Source organism: Ochotona princeps, chromosome 2 (assembly GCF_030435755.1).
Source record: "Ochotona princeps isolate mOchPri1 chromosome 2, mOchPri1.hap1, whole genome shotgun sequence".
NCBI classification, from domain to species: Eukaryota; Metazoa; Chordata; class Mammalia; order Lagomorpha; family Ochotonidae; genus Ochotona; species Ochotona princeps.
In genome coordinates, this window is record NC_080833.1 from 94411491 (window position 1) to 94433141 (window position 21651).

Below are 21651 nucleotides of genomic sequence, written 5' to 3' on the forward strand. Positions count from 1 at the left end.
TGGTATTTAACCTTTTGGGATTGGCTCATTTCCATTAGCATGATGGTTTCCAGTTTGGCCCATTTGGCTACAAAGAACTGCATTTTGTTTTTTTTAATAGCTGAGTAGTATTCCATGGAGTAGATGAACCATAGCTTTCTTATCCAATCCTCTGTTGATGGGCATTTTGGTTGTTTCCATGTTTTTGCAATTACTGATTGTGCTGCTATGAACATAGGAGTGCATGTTGGTTTCTCATAAAACAAGTGTTCTGGATATATTCCTAGGAATGCTATTGCTGGATCATACGGTATGTTGAATTTGAGTTGTTTGAATATTGCTGGATCATACGGTATGTTGAATTTGAGTTGTTTGAATATTCTGCATACTGATTTCCATAGAGGCTGTACCAGCCTGCAGCCCCACCAGCAGTGGAGTAGGGTTCCCTTTTCCCCGCAACCTCGCCAACAAGTGTTGTTGGTGCTTTTATTCATGTGGGCTAGTCTTACTGGCGTTAGGTGGTACCTCATTGATGTTTTAATTTGGATTTCCCTTATTGCCAGGGAACTTGAGCATTTTTTCATATGCTTATTTGCCATTTGGGTTTGTTCCTTTGTGAAGTGTTTGCCCATTTCCCGTGCCCATTTCTTGAGTGGCTTGTTTGTTTTGTCATTTTCTTTGTTTTGTAGCTCTTTGTATATTCTGGAGATCAGCCCTCTATCAACTATGTCGTGTGCGAAGATCTTCTCCCATTCTGTGGGTTGCCTTTTTACTTTGTTGATTGTTTCTCTAGCTGTACAGAAGCTTCTTAGTTTGATGAGGTCCCAATTGTTTATTTTGGTCTTGATTTCTACTGCATTTGGAGTCCTTTTTAGGAAGTGAGGGTCTACCCCTAAGTGTTGCAGTGTGTTTCCAACATTTTCTTCCAAAAGTTTGAAGGTTTCTGGATGTAGGTTTAGATCTGTTATCCATTTAGATCTGATCTTAGTGTATGGTGAGAGATGTGGATCTATTTTTTTGTTTCTGCAGGCTATTAACCAGTTGTCCCAACAGCATTTATTGAACAGACCTTCCCATTTGCCTGGATTGTCGTTTGTCTTTTTGTCAAAGATTATTTGACTGTATCTGTGTGGGTTCCCTTCTGGTGTTTCTATTCTGCTCCATTGATCTTCCTCTCTATCTTTGTGCCAGTACCACGCTGTTTTGATAACCACTGCCCTATAGTATGTCCAGAGGTCCGGAACTGTGATTCCCCCTGCTAACTTCCTGTTCTTCAGGATGGTTCTAGCTATCCGTGGTTTTTTGTGTTTCCAGATGAACCTTTGGATCATTGTTTCCAGTTCCATGAAGAATGTTTTGGGCAATTTGATTGGGATTGCGTTGAATGTATATATTGCTTTTGGCAGTATAGACATTTTAATGATATTGATTTTACCTATCCAGGAGCATGGGATGTTACTCCATCTTTTGAGGTCTTGTTCAGTTTCTTTTTTAAGTAGTTTGTAGTTTTCTTCAAATAAGTCTCCTACATTTTTGGTTACATTTATTCCCAGATATTTCATAATTTTCTCTGTTATTTTGAATGGTATCTTGCTAGTTAAGTCTTTTTCCATCTTGGGGCTGTTCGCATACACTATGGCTGTTGATTTTTGTTCATTACTTTTGTACCCTGCCACTCTACCAAACTTTCGTACAAGTTCTATCAGTCTCTGTATTGAGTCTCTTGGCTCTTCTACATAAAGAATCATATCATCTGCATATAGTGAGAGTTTGACTTCTTCGTTTCCCATTTGGATTGCTCTGATTTCTTTTTCTTGTCTTATGGCCTCAGCGAGTACCTCTAGGACTATGTTGAATAGTAGTGGAGAAAGTGGACATCCCTGTCTTGTTCCAGATCTCAGTGGGAAGGGTTCCAGCTTTTTCTCCATTCAGTATGATGCTGGCGTTGGGTTTTTCATATATGGCTTTAATTATGTTGTGGATTTTTCCATCTATGCCTACCTTGGTTAGGGTTTTTAGTAGGAAGTGGTGTTGGATTTTGTCGAAAGCTTTTTCTGCATCTATTGATACTATCATGTGATTCTTGTTTTTCAGTTTTTGGATGTTGTGTATCACATTTATGGATTTCCGAATGTTGAACCCTCCCTGCATTCCAGGGATGAATCCTACTTGATCTGAATGAATGATCTGTCTGATGTGTTTTTGAATTCTGTTGGCTAGGATTTTGTTGAGAATCTTAGCATCAATGTTCATCAAAGAGATAGGTCTGTAGTTTTCCTTCTCTGTTAGTTCTCTGTCTGGTTTTGGGATTAAGGTAATGTTGGCTTCATAGAATGAGTTTGGAAGGGTTGCCTCTTTTTCTATTGTTTTGAAGAGTTTGTAGAGGATTGGGGTCAGTTCTGTTCGGAATGTTTTGTAGAATTCTGGAGTGAAGCCGTCTGGGCCTGGGCTTTTCTTTGTTGGGAGGTCTTTAATCACTGATTCAATCTCTACTTCAGTTATGGGTTTGTTCAGGTCGTTTGTTGCCTCTGAGCTAAGTTTTGGCAGGTGGTAGAAGTCTAAGAACTTTTCCATTTCTTGGTGATCTTCTGACTTATTGGAGTACAGTGCTTTGTAGTAATTTCTAATTATGGCCTTAATGGATGCGGTATCTGTTGTTATGTTGCCTTTTTCATCTTTGATGCTGTTAATTCTTGCCTTCTCTTGTTTTTTCCTTGTCAGTTGGGCCAGTGGGGTGTCTATCTTATTTATCTTCTCAAAGAACCAGCTTTTTGATTCATTGATTTTGTGTATCGTTTTTTTATTTCTATCTGGTTGATTTCCTCCCTTGTTTTGATGATTTCTTGTTTCCTATTGTGTGTGGGGCTCTTCTGCTGTTGTTTTTCCAATTCCTGGAGGTGTGTGTTTAGTTCCTGTATTTGGCGCCTCTCTTGGGCCTTGACATGAGCTCCAATTGCGATGAGCTTACCCCGTAGCACTGCTTTGGCAGTGTCCCACAAATTTTGGAATGTTGTGTCAGAGTTTTCATTGGTTTCCATAAATTTTTTGATCTCATCTTTAATTTCTTCTCTGATCCATTGTTCGTTTAATAGCATATTGTTCAGCCTCCAGGAGTTTCTGTATTTCCTGGGGCATTTTGAATTGCTGATTTCCAGTTTCATTCCGTGGTGGTCTGAGAGGGTACATGGTATGATTCCTATCTTTTTGAAGTTATTTAGGTTTGCTTTGTGTCCTATCATGTGGCCGATCCTAGAGAAGGTGCCATGCACTGCTGAAAAAAATGTATAATCTGTGGCCTTAGGGTAAAAAATTCTATAAATATCTATCATGTCCAGTTGTTCTATTGTTTGTATGAGCTCTGTTGTTTCTTTGTTGAGTTTTTGTTTTGTTGATCTGTCTATTGTCGTTAGTGAGGTGTTAAGATCGCCCACTATTATTGTGTGCACATCTATGTCTCCCCTTAAGTCCGTGAGTAATTGCTTCACGTAGCTAGGTGCGTTTGAATTTGGTGCATATATGTTCACAATGGTAATTACTTCCTGATGGATCAATCCCTTCACCAATATATAATGTCCTTCCCTGTCCTTTTTGATGTGTGTCAGATTGAAGTCCACATTATCTGAAATTAAGACAGCTACCCCAGCCTTTTTTTCTCGTCCATTGGCATGAAATATCTGTTTCCAACCTTTCACTTTCAGCTTCTTAGAATCTCTTCTGGTTAGATGTGTCTCTTGGAGGCAACAGATAGTTGGGTGCTGTTTGATAATCCATTCTGTTAATCTATGCCTTTTGATTGGTGAGTTCAGGCCATTTGTGTTAAGAGTTAAAATTGAGAGGTTGTGATTTTGCCCTGACATACTTGTTTTTGTGGGTGTTGATATCTGTGTAATTGCCCCTCCTTGTGTGGACTTTAGTGGGGAGAACTTCCTGTTTGCCATCTTTGCTTATGATTCACCTCCTTTTTTTCTGGATTTAGTGCATTTCTAAGGAGATTTTGTAGAGCTGGTTTTGTGCTGGCATGTTCTTCTAATTTCTCTTTGCTGTGAAAGTATTTGATTTCGTTCTCAAATACGAATGAGATCTTTGCTGGGTACAATATTCTTGGTTGACAGTTGTTCTGATTCAGGATTTGGAAGATCTTTGTCCATTCTCTTCTTGCTTGTAAAGTCTCTTCAGAAAAGTCAGCAGTGATTCTGATTGGTTTTCCCTGGTATGTGATCTCTTCTCTGCTTCGTACTTGTCTTAGGATTCTTTCTTTGTCTTTGTTGGAGTGGAACTTGAGCACCATATGTCTGGGTGAAGATCGCTTTGGGTCATATCTGCTGGGAGTCCTCTGACCGTCCTGGATTTGGGCTGGGTTCATGTTCCAAGTGTTTTGAAAGTTTTCCTGTATAATTTCATCGAGCACCATTTGCATTCCTGACTCTTTTTCCGCTCCTTCAGGAAGGCCAATAATCCTAATATTCGATTTTCTGAGGTTGTCTTTCATTTCTTGTATGGTCTTATTGGCTTTGTTCAGACTTGTCTCCAGCTGTTTAATGAACTGGGTATGTTCGTTTTGTGTGTCTTCCATTTCAGAGATCCTCTCTTCTGCTGTATTTGGTCTGTTGGTTAGGCTCTCAATTTTGTGCTCTAAGTCAAGGATTTTACTTTTCGTTTGTTGTATTTCTGAGGCTATGTGGTTCTTGAATTCCTTGAAGTCCTCCCAATTCTTCTCATTGTCTCTGACATATTTTAACATTATTTTTTTGAATTCCTTGTCTGGTAGATCTTCTATGTCTTCATCTCGCATCTCCGAAATAGACATTGGCTTTTGATCCTTTATTGGTAGGGTGTTGGCTCTCTCATGTGGATCATTACCTTTTCTGGTATTTCTTCCCATTGTGTTAGTGTTTCTTTTTTGAGAGACCTAGGCACCAGTGTGCTGAGGGGTCTCCAAGCACTATCCTGTAGATATCGGAGTCTGCAGGCGTGGAGTAGCAGGGTGTGGGAATTTTCAAGGCACTTTTGGTGCGTCTCCAGAACACTGGACCACAGGGCGCCACTTCCAGGGCCCAGCAGATTCAAAGCACACTCTCAGCTCGTCCCCTACAGGTATGCTACCACAGGGTGTGGGGGAGTGAAGGCACTCTCTGTGCGCGCCCCCTGTGCGCGGGATCACAGGGCTTGGAGGATTCTAGGTGCTTTCTCGGTGTGTCCCCAGTGCCAGGGACTGCAGGGCGTGGAGGTTCCAGGTGCTCTCTGGGAACGCCTCCTGCACGCGGGTCCGCAGTGCTCTCCTGGTGCGTCTCCCAAGCACGGGCCTATAGGGCGTGGGGTGTTCCAGGTGCTCTCTGGAAGCGCCTCCTGCGCAGGCCCGCCCACCCCAGCACTTGCAGGGGACCGCCCGCCCCAGCGCTAGCACGGGACTGCCCAGCCCAGAGGCGTGCTTGGGTTCCTGTGGGATAGCACTGCCCAGCTGAGTGCCAGACCCCAAAGGCACGGGGGAGTATTCAGTGTGCCTTTTGCCTTTCTCCTCAGCTCACAGGAGCACTGTGCATCACCTCCCAGACACAGTTTTGGCAGTTTCAAGGCACTCGCCCTGTGTCCCTAGACGCTGGAGTCTCGGGGGAGAGGGGCGGGGAGATGAGCACCAAGGGTGTTCAGGCTCTGTGCATGCCCCTGGGGGGCCAACTCCCAGAGCCTCCAACCCACCACTGTCCCCACCCAACTCACTCAAACTTCAGGTTCTTGCAGCCTGCCTCTTCCTCTGGTGGGAACCCTCGCCGCGGGTGCGTCTCCTGGCGACTGCCTCTGGTGCAGGTCCCGGCGGGTCCCGATGGAGCCTGGAGGCTGCGGCTGGTGCAGGTCCCGGCGGGGCTTGGCGACCAGGGTGGGTGGATGCCAGCGGGTCCCGATGACTCCAGGTCCTGATGTCCGCAGCGGGCGCAGGTCCTGGTGGGTCCTGGCGACCAGGGTGAGCAGGTGCCAGCGGGTCCCGATCACCGCTGTTCCTCACGGCCACAGCGTCTGCAGGTCGGTCTGTGGGTTGACTGCGGCTTTCAGCGTCTGCACTCAAAGGTGACTCAGCAGGTCAGGAGCGGAAAGTCGTCTTCCCTGCCCTTTGTTTTGTTTTTCCCTGGTTGCTCTTCCGAGTTGTGTGGATTTTTTTTGGCTCCACACTGTCCAGGGAACTTCACGTTCTTCTCCCTGTAGCTTTATGCTGCTCCACTTACGCTTTTGTAGCGTTCTAGCCCTCTCTGCCTGTGAGCTCCCTCACAGTCTTCCTCCTATGTCGGCCATCTTGCGAGTCTCCACTATCCAGAATTTTTAAATCACCTCTGTAGAAAGTTAATAATACATATTGTAGATGACCCAATGTAAATAGGACAATGCCAGTTTTTGTCCCAGCTGGTCCAGTTCCAATCCAGTTCTCTGTAGCCTGGGAAAACAGCAGAGGATGGCCCAATTCCTTGTTCCCCTGTACCCATGAGGAAGACCCAGAAAACGTTCCTGGCTCCATGTTTTCGATCAGCTCAGTTCCATTCAAACACTTTGGCAAACTAAGAAAATAAAGCTATCCACCAAGATGACGCAAATTTGAAATCTGATTATCCTAAATTTTGGCAATGATATGAAGTAGTAGGGATTATTACACATAGATGTTGATAATATAAATTGGTGTAACTATTTTTAAAAAACCTATCTAGCTAAGTTATAAATTTTAATATGCATGTGTTCTGTTTCACCCAGCAATCTTAATTTTAGGTATAAATATGGATAAATTTTTGCAAATGAGCACCAAGAGAAACAAATAGGAATATTTATAGCAGTGTATAAAGACCAGAAAAGAAATTATGTAGAAAAGAGAGGTGAGTCACAGCTTTTTCATGTAATGTAATGCCAAGTTATGAAAACAAGCGAACAGATGCTACTTGTACCAACTTGGATGAGTCTCAGCAACTTAATGCTAAGCTAAAAATGCAAGAAGTAAAAGAATGCATATGTAATTGTTTCATTTATGCAAATAATGGGCACATGAAAACTAACATAATAAAATCATTATAGTAAATTAATATTAAAATTCCAAATATTCAAAGATGGAGGTGTTCATTTACAGAAGTGAAAAAGGAAGTGGGTTTGAGTAGCTGGGGTGCTATGTTCTGAAGGCCACACTGAGTGAGCAAACGGATTTATGTAATAATTGGGAGGTTGAAGAGCCAGTGCTATGGTGCAGCCAGTAAAAGGCCCCACCTGGAACACCAATATAGCCCAGTATCGCTGGGTTCAAAACCCAGTTATTCCACTTCAAATCCAGCTCCCTGCTTATGGTCTGAGAAAGAAGCAGAGGGTGTCCCTATACCCACAAGGAAGACCCTGAAGAAAGCCCCAGCTCTTGGCTTCAGGTTGGCCCAGCTCTGGCGTTACAGCCATTTGAGGAATGGACCAGTAGATACAAGATCTCTCTCTTTCTCTTTCTTTCTCTAACAGCCTTTCAAATTAAAAAAAAAAATCTTTAAAACAAATAATAATTGGAAGTTGCTTTAGCCAGGGTTCTTGGTTTTTAACACAAAATTAAGTGATGACCAGTTTAAGCAGTGATAGAATTCATGAAATAGACTTGTTAGCTCACAAGTCTGGGAAGGCTAGACCTGGGGAAAGCTGGTCTCTGTGTTAAGGAGTGGCTCCAGGTAAGGAACCACAGAGTCTCCTGTCTGAAACCAGCACCCTCAGCCCTGGATGCCAGCAGCTCACCACTGCTGTCCTGGGAAGCAAGCCATGCTCACCACTGCCCTTCCTGGAAGCCACATTCCCTTACATGGCCCACTCCTCATGCTGCTTATCTTGGAAGCCAACACTTATACAAAGTGCCATGTCTGAGACCCAGGCCTGGTACCTAGCTGTGACAGAGGTAAGAAATGTGATTTTTTTCTGACTTAGGTCTGGGAAAATGCAATACATTAAGAGGAAGTATTCAGATAGCATAATATAATGATATTGGGTTGTTCAAGTGAGCATTTGGCATAGCAGTCAAGATGTCAATTGGAAAGCCTGCATTCTACATTAAAATGCCTGGGCTAGGGTTCCAGATCCATTCTAGTTTCTTGCAAATGTATAGCTAAAGGCAGTAGGCAATAGCTGTAGTATTTGGGTCCCTACCACCTACATGCGAGTCCTGTATGGTGTTTCCGGTCCCTGACTTTGGCCTGGTCCAGTCCCAGCTGTTGTGGTCATTTTAGGAATTAACCAGCAGATGGGAGTACTCTATCTTTCTCCTCTATCTCTTATTTTCAAATAAATAAAATAATAAAATCTAAAATAATGTTGGGAGAGGCGGTGTTGTGATGTAGTGGGTAAAGCCTCCTTGCTATGCCAGCATCACACGTGGTCACTGTCCATGTCCTGGCTGCTCCACTTCTGATCCAACTCCTTGCTCATGACCTGGAAAAGCAATGAAAGCTGTCTCATGTGTGTGGGCCCATGTATCCCATGTGGGAAAGTTCTGGACTCCTGTCTTTAGTCTGGCTCAACCCTAGCCATTATGGCCATCTGGGCAGTGAACTATATAAATGACCAAATTCTTTCTCTCTGTTTCTCCCTCTCTCCTTGTAACTGTGACTTTCATGTACATAAATAAATAAAAGTTGAATAGCCATAAATAAAATCACTAATGATACAGAAATAAAACCACTGAAGTTAGTAGTTGCATTGAAAAAAAATACTCTTTTAGCAAATTCAAGCAAACTCTCAGTGTGGGATGTGTAACTTAGGCCAGGAGCAAGGGCCACTGCAGGACACGTATCTGGCCACATGTAGTTTCCTCCTCACATAAGAGCACCCCAGATAGAAGCAAAATCAGCAAGAAAAGCCTATAGGTGGTCAGCTCTCTGTTAATTATAGGCTTGCCTTGTCTGAGCAGTGCCATCTTACGGATTTTGAAAGTACGAATGACTTATTGAAATCAATGTAAATTCATTCAGTGGCATTTGCTCCTCCCATCTTGGTTAATCTTTATAATTTCTCTTCATACTTGATGTTCTGCAGTTTTAGTACCTGGGTTTAGGTCCCAGTGTACCCTCCTGGGCTCTCCAGAGTGAGAGAATTAATGAATTGATAGGACATAAGTGTAGTTGTAGGAGGGAGGTTCAGCATGAGCTCACACAATGATTTCAGCCTGGAAATCTGACAACACAGTGTCTGCAGGCTGGAGACACTGAGGTGAGTCTTGCACTCAGCGACATCAAGAGGGCAGTCCTCAATTAAAAGTCACAAGCCTCAGGGTGAGCAAGGTGGAGGTGCCAAGGGTGTAAGTCCTCGCCTACATTTTCACATCTAGAATAGGCTCCCACCAAATAAGAAACCAAAGTTGCTTATGTTCTGCTGCTGAATTATTGCAGAACTTCAGGGAGGAGCAAGATGCCCCAAGCAAAGCTGATCCTGCAAAACTCTAGGGAGCAGAAACTTGGGCCAGGTTTACATATGGTTGCAGCAATTCAGATCATGTTCAAAACAAGTCTGGCCTGGTAGTTCTGCTGCCACTTGGTTCCATCTGGGTAGAACCAGAAGTCACTGAGTGTGGAATGGAAGACAGCATGAGAGGGCGTGGTGGAGCCAGTCAGTTTCTGCTTGCCTGTGCTTATTTGTGTGAAGGTTGGAGGCTATACAGGTGCATGTGTTCAGTCAGAGTACAGTGGGAATACTGAGAGAACAGCGCTGAAGTCCGCTGGCCATTCTCAAAAAGTGGCCAACACGACTGCATGTATTTCAGGGGGCAAAACAGTGTTCTTGGCTCCCTCAGAGAGTGGGAGACCAGGGAATTCTCTCCACATCCACCAAATATCCAGCTCTGCTCCTGCAAGGGAAGCTTACAGGAAACCATAGCAGTATTTGTTACATCATGCCATCCCACACTTGGCTGCATGCGTGAATATTAGACCCAACAGGGCCAGTAGATCACCAGTTTGCAACTGAGAACAGGAATTGCCTGATAGTCCCAAATAGTGGCTGGGCCTGTAATAAATAAGCCAGGGTGCTGTAGCAAGAGACAGAAGAAAAAGCTTCCTAGTTAGAGGGCAAGAAGATCAAAGCAGAGTTACAGAGGAAAAACCCGGCAGCAAGTGGAGACAGGACACTCAGCAACAGCTTGTGGACTCTAGATTCTGTCTCCTTCTTAAGTCTCATGTGTGTTTGTCTTTGGTTCTGTGAAATAACTCCCTGGAACCATATAATAAATTTCTCTTTGCTGCTGAGGTTGACTCAGTTTGTTTGTATTTGAACCAAAGCAATCATAATTAATGTATTAAGAATATAAGCTTCATTTTTTTTCTGATATGTTCACTGAACATCACACTCTGTGGGTTTTACACGTGTCTTCTCAGTTCCCCTGGCAGTCTATTAAAAGTATTAATCCACTATCATGTGCCAGGTACTGGTCTAAGAACTTAAGATGTAGCGATAGTTTTATGGAACTGGTATTTGCTGATGCCAATATTAAACAATAAGCAAACAAAAAATGAGAAAATGAAATAGGGATAGAAAGTGACCAGAGGAGAAAACTACTTTAGCTTGGGTGGTCCTAAAAGGTCTGGAGCGTGACAGGTAAAGAGAGCCAACTGTCTTGAGAAAAGTACATTTGAGGCAGAGTACAGTAAGGTTGTTGAGATGGAAACCACCATAACAGGTTAGCTACAGAAAGGTCAGTGTTGCCATGAGGTGATGGGCACAGGGAATAAGTAGGCAAGGCTGAGACTGTGCAAGGTCATGACACACAATTCGAAGTTTGAATTACCATGTCTCCAATATTGTGGATTGTGCTACCCATTAATACAGAGTTGCAGGTGGCTTTCTCATATGCAGATTTTACCTCATTTGAAAATATTCCTAGGACTAGGATAGTTAGGTCATATAGTAGATCAATTTTCAGTTGTCTAAGCATCCTCTAAACCAACTTCCATAGTGGCTACACTAGCCTATACTCCCACCAATAGTGAAATAGCAAACCCTTTTTCCCACATCCTCACCAGTAACTGTTAGTTGATTTCTGTATGTAGGCCATTCTCACTGGAGTTTTTATTTTCATTTCCCTAATAGCTAGGGAGTTAAACTGTAAGGGAGCTAGGAAGCCATTGGAAGATTGTGGCAGAAGGAGTGTGGACAGTGCCCTTTCCAGCCACTGAATTTAAGATTGAAATCTCTTTTCTCCTTCTTTCACTGCTACATTTTCTTTGCTTTTTCTCAACATTTGCCTCTAATATATTTTTATGTATTTATTTTTAATTTTCTAACCTCTTTCACTAGAATTAATCTCCATGAAAATAAGAATTTCAGTTTACTGACCTATTCGTCTCTTAAACAGTTCCTGGCATATGATAAGAATTTGGTATCTCAAATGAATGGATGCGGGGACGTTAAAAAGAGCTGGAAAGTAACAAGTTGTCTGGGCATTGGATAGGTAACATACATATGTGTAATGCATACACATATATGCACATATGTTCTTGCATATATGCATGTGCAAACCACACACATCATCTCTGTTGTGAACAGTGTCTCAGTGTTACAGGGTGAAGAATTAACTCTTGAAAGGATTATTGTTATTTCCCAGGATCATGTCATTGGTAGTTACTATAACTCATGTTCAGAACTGTACCTTTCTGGCTGCCTTTATAGTGCAATGCTGTCTTGTGGAAAGCAGTCACAATGATGTGAGGGGGGACTGCCAGGCTGAGGTTGTTGCTTAGCAGCCAGTTGTTACACCCTTCATTTTCTTTCTTGGTTAAAGTCCTCATAGAAGAGGAGCAGGTCCTAGAGATGGCACATTGAGAGCACCAGGCTTGGTGAAAGTCCCCCTGAGGGGCTTTTCTTGTCCAGCTTTTCTCAGAAAGCCACAACATGCAGGCAAAGCCATCTGAAAACCTGCATGTCAACAGAATCATGATCCGGCAGCAGCACTGCTGGGTCTTCGACAAAGGTAATCATTCCTTGGACTCAGTCGCTGCATAAAAACTCATCTCTTCAGGATCAGTCAAATTACAAGAGGTGGGATATGCCATACTATACAGGGGTCCTGATCCTGGAAGGATATAGGTAGGTGTGCCACTCGCCAAGGCATAGACCCTGGTAGGTAGTGGCACCCATGCAGATAAAGGGGCAATTTTTCCTTATTGATGCAAAGATACTCTTGCAGATTCCATAGCCTTGGACTTAGAAGTGAATAGACTGGAAGTTCAATGACAATTGTTAAATACCAATTCTATGTTAGTCACTCACCATACAAAATCTCTCTTTTAGCTGGATCCTAAATTTTCATGGGAGAAAAGAAATTACTAGTGTCATTTTGTAGATTGAACAAGGCATAGGTAGTGTAAGTAACTGCAACAGGCCTTACAGCTAATGAGGCACAGAGCAAAACTTACTACAACCAGTTCAGAGGGATTTTAGGGCCTATCTTCATTGCTCTACCAACAGATGGGAGAGACTAGTGTTTTAAGATACATGGAAAATGGAATTTGAAAAGTCTATATTCCTCCCCTTTGTTTCCCTTATATGACTATATCTATCTTCCAGTGGGATTTTTATTCTCTGAATTAGGTGTTCCAAACCTGTTCAGACTCAAAGTTTGCCTTCCATAACAAATTATTTCATCACACAGTAAAGTTAAATTCATGGATAGCATAACTTACCTATGTAGTAATTTACTCATTTCATGATACAATTCCATAGGCTCTGAGATTTCCCCTGTCCCTCTTCAAATCCCCTCTCTGTACTGATTCCCCTATGTTATTGCACTAGTATAGTCCTTCAAAAACAGTCATAAGTTCATCATGCTGCTATTTAAGTGTATCCTGACATTATAGGTATAGACAATGGTATAAAGTTAGGTATCCTATTGTCAAGATATTTAATAGTTTCATTGGGAATTCATCTTTGATTTGGAAGTGGAGATGCATACTGCAACATATGCAGTATGTTCTGTGGGACACAGAGCAAGCTGCTCTTTATTCCACTAAGCAAACATGAGTAGTGCTGAGTATTCTTGCACCAATAACTGTGTGTTCACAACCATGTGATATGGACAGGCCCTACTCCAGATCCTTTCACGATAGCATGGATGATTCTAAGGTTTATAGTACTAAAAGCACCAGCTGTAGCACTGGAAAATGTAAAGGAGTCCTTGTCCAGATCCCCACCCCTCCACACCCGGCTCAATACAAGGTGTGTTGGGGATTGTGCATTTGCAAATGTGGTTCTGGAGAACAGTAAGATTCACTTAGGGTCTTCCCCAGGGCCCTTAGAGTGGGTTCAGGTGAATATTATAGCTATAGCCACAGTCCCAGAGCTGTAGTTCAAGAACAGTTACTTTCCAGGTGCCACAGGCAAGGTATAGGTTTTGCTTGGGATTGTGCATTGAGCATGCAATAGTACAGTGGAAATAGAGTCCTCTCCATACCTCACAGAGCAAGCACAGGTGTTTCTAGGTTTTGTAAATCCAGTGTGGTCAGTTCCAGAGATGCATAATACAGTAGAGATCTGACCCAAGTTCCTGCATTTCACCTGCAAGTAGTGCTGGGAATTCTGTATTAACAAATATGGGTCTGGAGTCATGGAATGAGATAAGGTCCTCCCCAGGTCCCATAGCAAAAACTTTGTGCTTTTGTAAAATATAGCTCTAGTGATCATGATCCCAGAGGTGAAGGACCTGAAGGTACCTTTATCCACATCTGTAGGTAGATCTCAGGTTATGTTATGAATTGTGTACCAACGGGATGAAGCCAGGATCAATGCAAAGCAGATCCTTCACCAGGTCCTCTGGTTGGGACTTATAAAACAGTTGGTCATAGACTCAATACTGCAGGATTCAGAAGGTACCTAGCCCAAGTCCCACCTGGTGACCAATAACAGGTGATGCTGGTACATTAGCAGACACAGGCTTGAAGCAGAGGATGCAGATACTACCTTTACTACACATAGGGCAGTATGTGTGTCCCTGGGACTTTTAGAACCAAAATTCAGAACTACAGGATGCAGTGTATATGCTTGCTTGGACTTCGCAGGGCAAGTGCAAGTTATGCTGGGGATTGTGGACTGCTAGTCACCACCCTAAAGCTGAGATGGGTCCACCAATAGCAGGAGTTGTTCTTGATGCACTAACAGCCACTGTCTAAAGCCATAGGACATAGAAGGGACGTCCCCCAGTTCCCTCAAGGCATGCAGCAGTGATGCTGATGTTTTTGCCCTAGCCACCTGCACTCTGTGCTGAGACATGGCAGGGGACTTCCTTGGGTCTGGTTCTCTGGGCTTGTGTATTAACTGCTGCTGACGCCATGAAACAGAGTAACAGTCCATAAAGCACAGAGTGAGTAAACTTGCTTCCTGGGTTTGTGCCCAGAAATTCTGCAGCTGCAAGAGGCAGAGGGGCCTGGTCTCTGTTCCATGAAGTGCCCTGGCCCTGGGGGTAAGGTCCTTTTGGTGCCAGGGAGACTGTTGCTCTCCATAACAAAGAATGGAGCTAGCAGTGACTGTGCTACAGCAGCAGAGGTCTGGGACTTCAAGAGTGGGAAGAGGCAATGTGGGCATCTTTTTTGGAGAAAAACAACCACTTAGACCCAGGTCACCTTTGTGGTCTGAATGTAAAGCCAGCAAAGAATTCTGTAGTTAGGGATACTGGCTTACCATAGCCAGAGATGGGGTGGGGGGTTGGGAACTGTCAGACTCTTGTGTTTACCATTTCCCCTAAAGATGGAGTTTTTTTTATCTGTTCAGTCATTCTATGACATTTAATTTGAGAATGTAATCCATTTACATCTGAAGTAATTATTGATAGGTAAAATATTCCTATTGCCATTTTGATATTTGTTTCTCTGTTTACCATAGTTCCTTCCATTTTTTCTCAAAATCTTCCTTTATGATGAACATATTTTCTCTGATATTATATTTTAATTCCTTACCTGTTATTTTTAATAAATCTGTTACAGGCTTATTTATTTTTATATGATACTTAAACATATTTTGGTTATAACGTACTGTTTTAAAACAAAAGCAACTTGATGTTGACTATAAACATTAGAAAAGTTAAGTAACCCTGTAAAAGCAGGAACTGTTGTTCATCCTAGCAGCCTGCAGACCGGGCTTGCTCCCCAACAAGATCAGCGCTGAGCAGCTGTGCGCCTTCATGGGAGTGCTCGACAGCTCCTGAGTAGGATTCCCTTAGGACATGACACCAGAGAGAACAGAACACACAGTGTGTTACCACCAGCTGCTATTGCTGCTGTCACATAGGGCATGAGTTCTGGGATTAAAACAAGTATGCTGGCATGGATTGGCTCATGCCTCGCTGGGTGGGACACAAAGATTAGTCACTCCTCACCATGGTGTTGGGGATTTCCCTGCACACCCCCCACAAAACAAACAAACAAACAAACAAAAAAATGTTCAGCACCTTAATTGTCGACAAATGTCTTGTTAGAATTACAAGCCAGTCTAGATTACCCTAAAATCTGCCAAGATCAGCAAAATTATACTTTAACACAACAAATTGCTAAATACTAAAATGAAATAGACACGAGACAGCTGAATGGTACCTTATAGCCATTTTAAGGTATATAGCAGTCGGTTCTGTATATAAAACTAAAACTGAAATGTCAATGGGCTAATCATAGGTTGGGTTAAGAACTTGCTTTCTTTCTTTTTTTTTTTTTTTTTTTTTTTTTTTTTTTTGTAACACACTGGTTACTCACAACTATGTCAATTCCATAATATTGCAAATTGCTGTTGATGTTATGTCGGGACTCTTGGTTGAATGGGATGATATTCTGCCAGCTCTAACAACGGACCAGAAATGGTCTCCCCAAGAGACTGTTCAACCCATCTGGACAATAAATAGCTGGACTTTATACTTGGTATATGTTTGCAAGGAAAGAATCTTGATTGAATTTGAACTGTAATACTGCATCAAGGTGGAGGAAGCCACCAGGGGGGAGGGGCGTGGGGGGGGGGATTCCCAGAGCCTATGAAACTGTAACATAATGCAAAATAATTAATAAAAAAAAAAGAAAACAACAAGACCCATGCGATACAATTTCCACTGATATTTGTTGGTAAAATGTGTAAAAAAAAAAAAAAACAAGTATGCAGCTGTCTTCTCCACCAGTTCTCACGGATCATTAATGCTTCCCGATATCTCCCACCTTGACTTGCTTGCCAAAGTAATCAAAGAAGGTCTTCACTAGTTATTTTTTAAATTAAGTTAATGATATTTATAGGCAAAGATTTTGTATTGTCATATCTTAATTTGTTCATTCTTATTCCATATTGATTTTCTTCCATTATAATTCTGTTTCGTGGAGTTCTGCCCCATGCGCCCTCACTGCGGCGGCAGCGTTTCGCATTTTCCCGGTCCCAGTAACTCTGACCCCAGGGAGGCGCTTTGATCACAAGACGTTCCCACTACAGCAGGGCCCAATTTCCAAACCCTCTATGCCAGGTCAGTTGCTGATTTCCAGAACCCGGAGTGCTGCCTGCGTGCGCTCCACTCACTGCGCAGGCGCGCTCCCCTCAGCGAGCGTTCCTCGTTCCCCTGGCAACTCAGTATACAAATGCTCCCCCAGAGGCGCGCGACAGGCTTCAGCAAAGCTAGTGAGTCTGGGCTCGAGACAGGGCGAGGGTTGGGAAAGCGGAAGACACAGCCGGAGCCCTCGGTGGGCATCTGTCTGGTTTGGGGAAGAGCATTTTGCTAGGGAATCTGTTCTGCTGCCCGCGCCAGCAAACAAGAAGTCTTCCATGACTCACGTGGCGTTTCTGGTTTCTTACCCTGTAGAGGTGGTGAAAAACTACTGTTTTGGAACATGCCAACAGAGGAAACTCTTTCCTCACCATCATCCCCCAAACCGGCTGGGGAACAAGTTTCTTCCACTTCGGGGATCGCCCCACAGAGGGCCTGGAAGTTACACAACAGATGTGAGTATTCTACCCTGCCTTGGGTGGTTCTGCAGTCCCTAGTTATCCACGGCTACCCAACCCAAGATCTAGGAGGTGGGCCCCAACACAATAGAGTATCAGGGTTTACAACTGGTTGGTCAAACCAGCGCCAAGAGTGAAGGACCATTGTAGGTGCCCCTAGCCCACTAAAAGCTAACCTTTTACCCTCCAGGCCGATGAGCAGATGCCAGTTTCCCTCCCATTAGTCTAAGCTTAGGCCACAGTTGCCTTAGAGCAAGATTGGCTCTGTGAGGCTCAGAAGACTGGATTCATAGACATGTTCAATGTTCCACCTGTTCAGCCACATCCCTTTGCAAAGTTACGTGTGTTACTTATGGTCTCTGAAGGAGTGAGGGCAAAAAAGAACAGTCTGTTGCAGAGAAATTTAGGGTGGCTATGAGGTTCTCTGACTATGTGTTCCTGCTTTTGGGTTTTGTTTTGAATAAACCACTCGAAGTGGTGTGGCTTGGCCTACAGCCTAACCAAGATCCCGACCAGCACAAAGGGGTATGCTTTTGGAGCCAGAACATCCGTGAGGTTCAAGCCAACTGAGAAGGTAATATGCTGGTTTTCAGTGTGATTCTTTTTGACACATGTGTCTTAGCAAAGGACAAAGAGCCAGGAGGCTGCCTAAAAAAATATGCTCTGAGATTCACAAAACAGGCATTTAGGCAGAAGTTATTAGGAAACCTCTCTGAAAAGCTTGGGTGTGAGTACTACAACTGTGTGTGGTGCGTGGTGTGCACATGTGTGTAAGTGTGTGCCAGGGAGAGTGGAAAACAATGGAAGAAACTGGGCCAAGATAGGAATCAAGAGACCTGATGTTAAAATCCTGTAAGCTGTGTTAATATATTTCATATTGTTGTGTCAGTTAAAAGACAAAATCCAACTTGTTCAAGCCTGGGTGCGACTGGCTTTCAAGGTTAAAATCTCCAATATAGAATCCACATCTTTGTGGACAATTTCCTGACACGGAGCCCTGAGAGTGGAAATGCTAGATGTGACTATCTGAGAGGCTGGTGTCTACAACACACTGCCCTGGTTGTCTACCACCATGACTGCGTTTGTGCAGCCTTGCGCAGCTGAATCGTGCCCATATGTTAGTTTTCTACTTTCGAGTAACTTACTGCAGAAGGGAGGAACCTGCTACAGTAACCTACACCTTGAGGTGGCTGAACTGTGAACAAGAGGAGGATGCCTCTGCTTTTTCTTTTACCCTGAAAGGCCTTAACAGGATGTGTATGTGTGTGTGCGCGCGCGCCTGTGATGTGTGTGTGCACTCACATATTGACCTTCTTTCTTGGACACAGGATATGAAACACTATCCTGGCATGTACCAGAAAATAAATATTCAAGAGGAAAAATACAAACAAGGTTTTGCTCCATTTAATGTCTTGATGCCTCGATTTGCAACCATTTCAAAGGATCCTTCTTATCCTGGGTATGTCTCCTCTTTTCTGTGCACTCCAACACAAAGTGAAGCAAAAGGAGTATGTAACAAAAGGATTACATCCAAAGCATATCAACTAGATGATAAAGACCACCTATCTTTAAATATTTGGCCTTTTAATCTCCCAGATCTCTAGGACTATCGCATTGTAGAATCACAACCCCTCATTCAAAAACTATCTGTGGATTTTCCAGGCATTTTTGTGCAATAAACACATCATACAAGGCTCTTGATACCTTGGGGTATTTAGAGTCCAGACTAATGAGAAGCAAACTGTGCAATAAAACATTAATTAGCCTAGTGGCTAAAGTCCTTGCCTGCATGCCCCAGAGTCCCGTATGGGCGCCAGTGGGAAAGCAGTCAAGAATGGTACAAGGCCTTGGAATCCTGCCACCCATGTGGGAGACTCAGAAGAGGCTCCTGGCTCCTGGCTTTAGATCAGCTCAGCTCCAGCCATTGCCACTGCTTGGGGTGTGAATCATCAGATGGAAGATCTTCCTCTCTATCTCTTCTCCTCTCTATATATCTGACCCTGCAATAAACATAAAATAAATCTTTTTAAAAATTTAAAAAACAAAAACATGAATTGGAATAAAGAGAATGACCTCAAATTTATTGGTTAAACTGTGACACTTCTGAGAATAAATGGTCCTCAGTAACTGTACCAGGACGGTAGCCATTATCTAAAATTGTCATGGGCAAACCAGAAAGAGTGATGACCTGGTAATGTGCTATGAAAACAGTGGAAGAAGGCAATGATACAACAGGAAGTAATAGGCTGGCTGCAGGCTACATTAGCTAGGGTTGTCAAGGAAGGTGTCTCTGAGGAAATTCCCCTCAATCTGAGATTTGAGTGCAAGGCTGAGCCAGCGCTGGGCAGAACAGGCTGAAGGAGTAGCAAATGCCTAGCCTGTCAGTTGGGAAAGAATTTAGTGTGAGGAATAAAGTAAGAAGGCTGGTAGAGAGAGTGGTGCTCAAGGGAGGAAATGAGGACAGAAGGAGGTAGAGAGCAGGAAGGGATTTTACCAAAATGCTGGAAAGTCATTCAGGATGCATGGGATTGTAGGTAAGGGGGTCAAGGTCTGTCCTTCACTGCAGAGACATCCAGCAATCAGACTGTAAGTGTATTTTTCTCAAGCTTGCAATAAGGAAATTTGGTTTCCTGAGTTCTGACCTCCACACCCACTCTGTTTTCCTCATGTCTGCAACAAATTCAATGCCAGAAGACCAATGTTGTGAACAAAGACAATTCTAAAAATAACCCCGTTGTCTAGAAAATATAGCACATTTTGCTTTGCTCTTCCTGGGCTGCAAATAGATTGTCGCTGCACTTTCATCACCAATGCTGCACAATTTTACCACTGTTGCAGGCTTCTTTCATTACCACCTCTTTTGGGATCTTCTAGTAGTTTCTCAGAAATATTTTTTAAGCTAGTCAATCTTTACTGCAACTTAATGTTTAATACTGATATCTAAAAAGAAGTACATTCACAGGCAAAAGAACCCCAGCTTTCCTAGCAGTCTGTTACCTTTCCTGAGACAATTAGTGGAGGAGTTGGTGTGTGATTACCAGCTCATTCAGCATCATGTTCACATTGTTGTTTCCAGCCCCGGCTCATACAACCCTGAGAAGAAGCCACCCCTCAAAGTTGCTTGGCCAATGCAATTTGGGGCTCCAGACTGGACTCAAGTTCCATGTCTACAGAAAAGAACCCTGAAAACAGAGGTGAGAAGACTGGACTTGGCTAGACCACTCTATCTTGTGGTTTCATATATTTCAGGGATTCTTGACCAGGAGTCTGTGGATGAGCTGCAGGCAGACCTTGGTCCACTGCAATGATGGACACACATTTTGTTTTTGTTTTTGTCTGAGAATAAGAGGATCTTCATGGACAGCTAAACAATTTCATCAGACCTATGGAGGTATATGTGACTGAACAAAAGTCACATTTTCTTATTTGATCCTCAAATATACTTTTGTGTTAGAAACAGAAGAAATGTGAGGCTTAGCTGGATTAAGGAATTTAGGAAGGCTGCGCAACTGGAACTCAGGTCTTGTGACTCCTACCGTGGTGCTGTTTCTGTCCTACCACTTGAGTATTATGTCATTCTGGCTAAGAGCCTGGAATCTGGGAGCCAAACTTCCGGGGTTCAAATATTAGCTCTAGTACTTCTTTGTTAGGAGATTTGGGGCATGTTCCTGAATTTTTTTGAGCTTCAGCTTTGTTTGCCATAACATAGATATAATACTAGAACCAACATGAAGCTATGAAGACTAACTGAGATAATGTCAAAAAGCTTTTAACACCTAGAAACATAATAAAGATAGTGCTAGCCATCAGGATTCCAACAATACCCATTTTTTTAGTGGAACTTTGGATTAATTCTACAAATATTTAGTCAATGTCCTAATGTGTACCCATCCTTGAGCTTGTGCCTATGGGTAGCATTCAAGAATTAAACAGACTCTTTATCTTTAGGAAACCTACCAACTTCCTGCAGATTTACCAAGTAGCAATGAATTCCCAGCATATTCTGCACCCTAGTAAGATGGAAATGGCAGGTGTGCATACACATGCATTAAGAGAATCACTGAGGCTTGGTTGCTGTGGGGCTGGGGCTCAGCTGGATCATACAGCTCTAGTGGGCAGTCCTGTTGTGCACAGCCAGGAAGACCAGAGCAGAGGGTTCTGTGAGACGCCAGACTAAGACAATCCTCTTTTGTTGCAGCTGTCCACAGACAAAGAGTTCAGGAAGCATCGGAACCGAGTGGCCTACCTAAGCCTATACTACAATTGAGGAGTGGTGACTGTGTCACATGCTCCTCTTGACCGCACACTCTCCAGGAGCGAGGGCAGAGCTGCTCTTCTCTCAGCACCACAGGAGCCCGCGTGTCTGCCAGAGTGGGGCCCAAGGAGGGGCAAAGGGCTCATAACTATTGTATGTGAGCATAAAGACTAGTTCAGAGTATTTTCTCTTCATTGGTATTTTGTGATGTTTCATACAAATGTGGTTGGGTCTGGGACTTCCTAGTGAATGCTCAGTTTGGGTGTTTACTGAAATATTTGTGGGTTCTGGCCCTAGGAGTATTTCCCAGACACTTGTTTTATCTATTCTGTCATTAAGGGTCATCATCAGAAGCTGATGCATATGAAGTATTTGATGAGATTGAGGTCCATTGGATACAGAAGAAACTTGAAGGCAGATTAACACATGTATGTTTTAGGAGCTTTTCCAAGTGTTTTGATTTCCCTGGCTTGGAAGAA

At 43.2% G+C, this 21651-nt stretch overlaps 1 protein-coding gene across 2 annotated transcripts; it reads left to right on the plus strand.

Moving 5' to 3' along the window:
• The first annotated feature begins 11733 nt into the window (after window positions 1-11733).
• On the plus strand, window positions 11734-21355 carry CIMAP3 (ciliary microtubule associated protein 3). 2 transcript variants are annotated; one of them, XM_012926058.2, is made up of 6 exons: window positions 11734-11929; window positions 16775-16914; window positions 17393-17491; window positions 18246-18376; window positions 19994-20111; window positions 21116-21355. In XM_012926058.2, the coding sequence occupies exons 1-6, from the start codon at window positions 11851-11853 to the stop codon at window positions 21182-21184; spliced, it is 636 nt and encodes a 211-aa protein (XP_012781512.2). In that variant the 5' UTR covers window positions 11734-11850; the 3' UTR covers window positions 21185-21355. The 2 variants fall into 2 exon arrangements, with proteins under 2 accessions (XP_012781512.2, XP_012781514.2); XM_012926060.2 differs by lacking the exon at window positions 11734-11929 and adding an exon at window positions 16531-16593.
• Window positions 21356-21651: the final 296 nt, after the last annotated feature.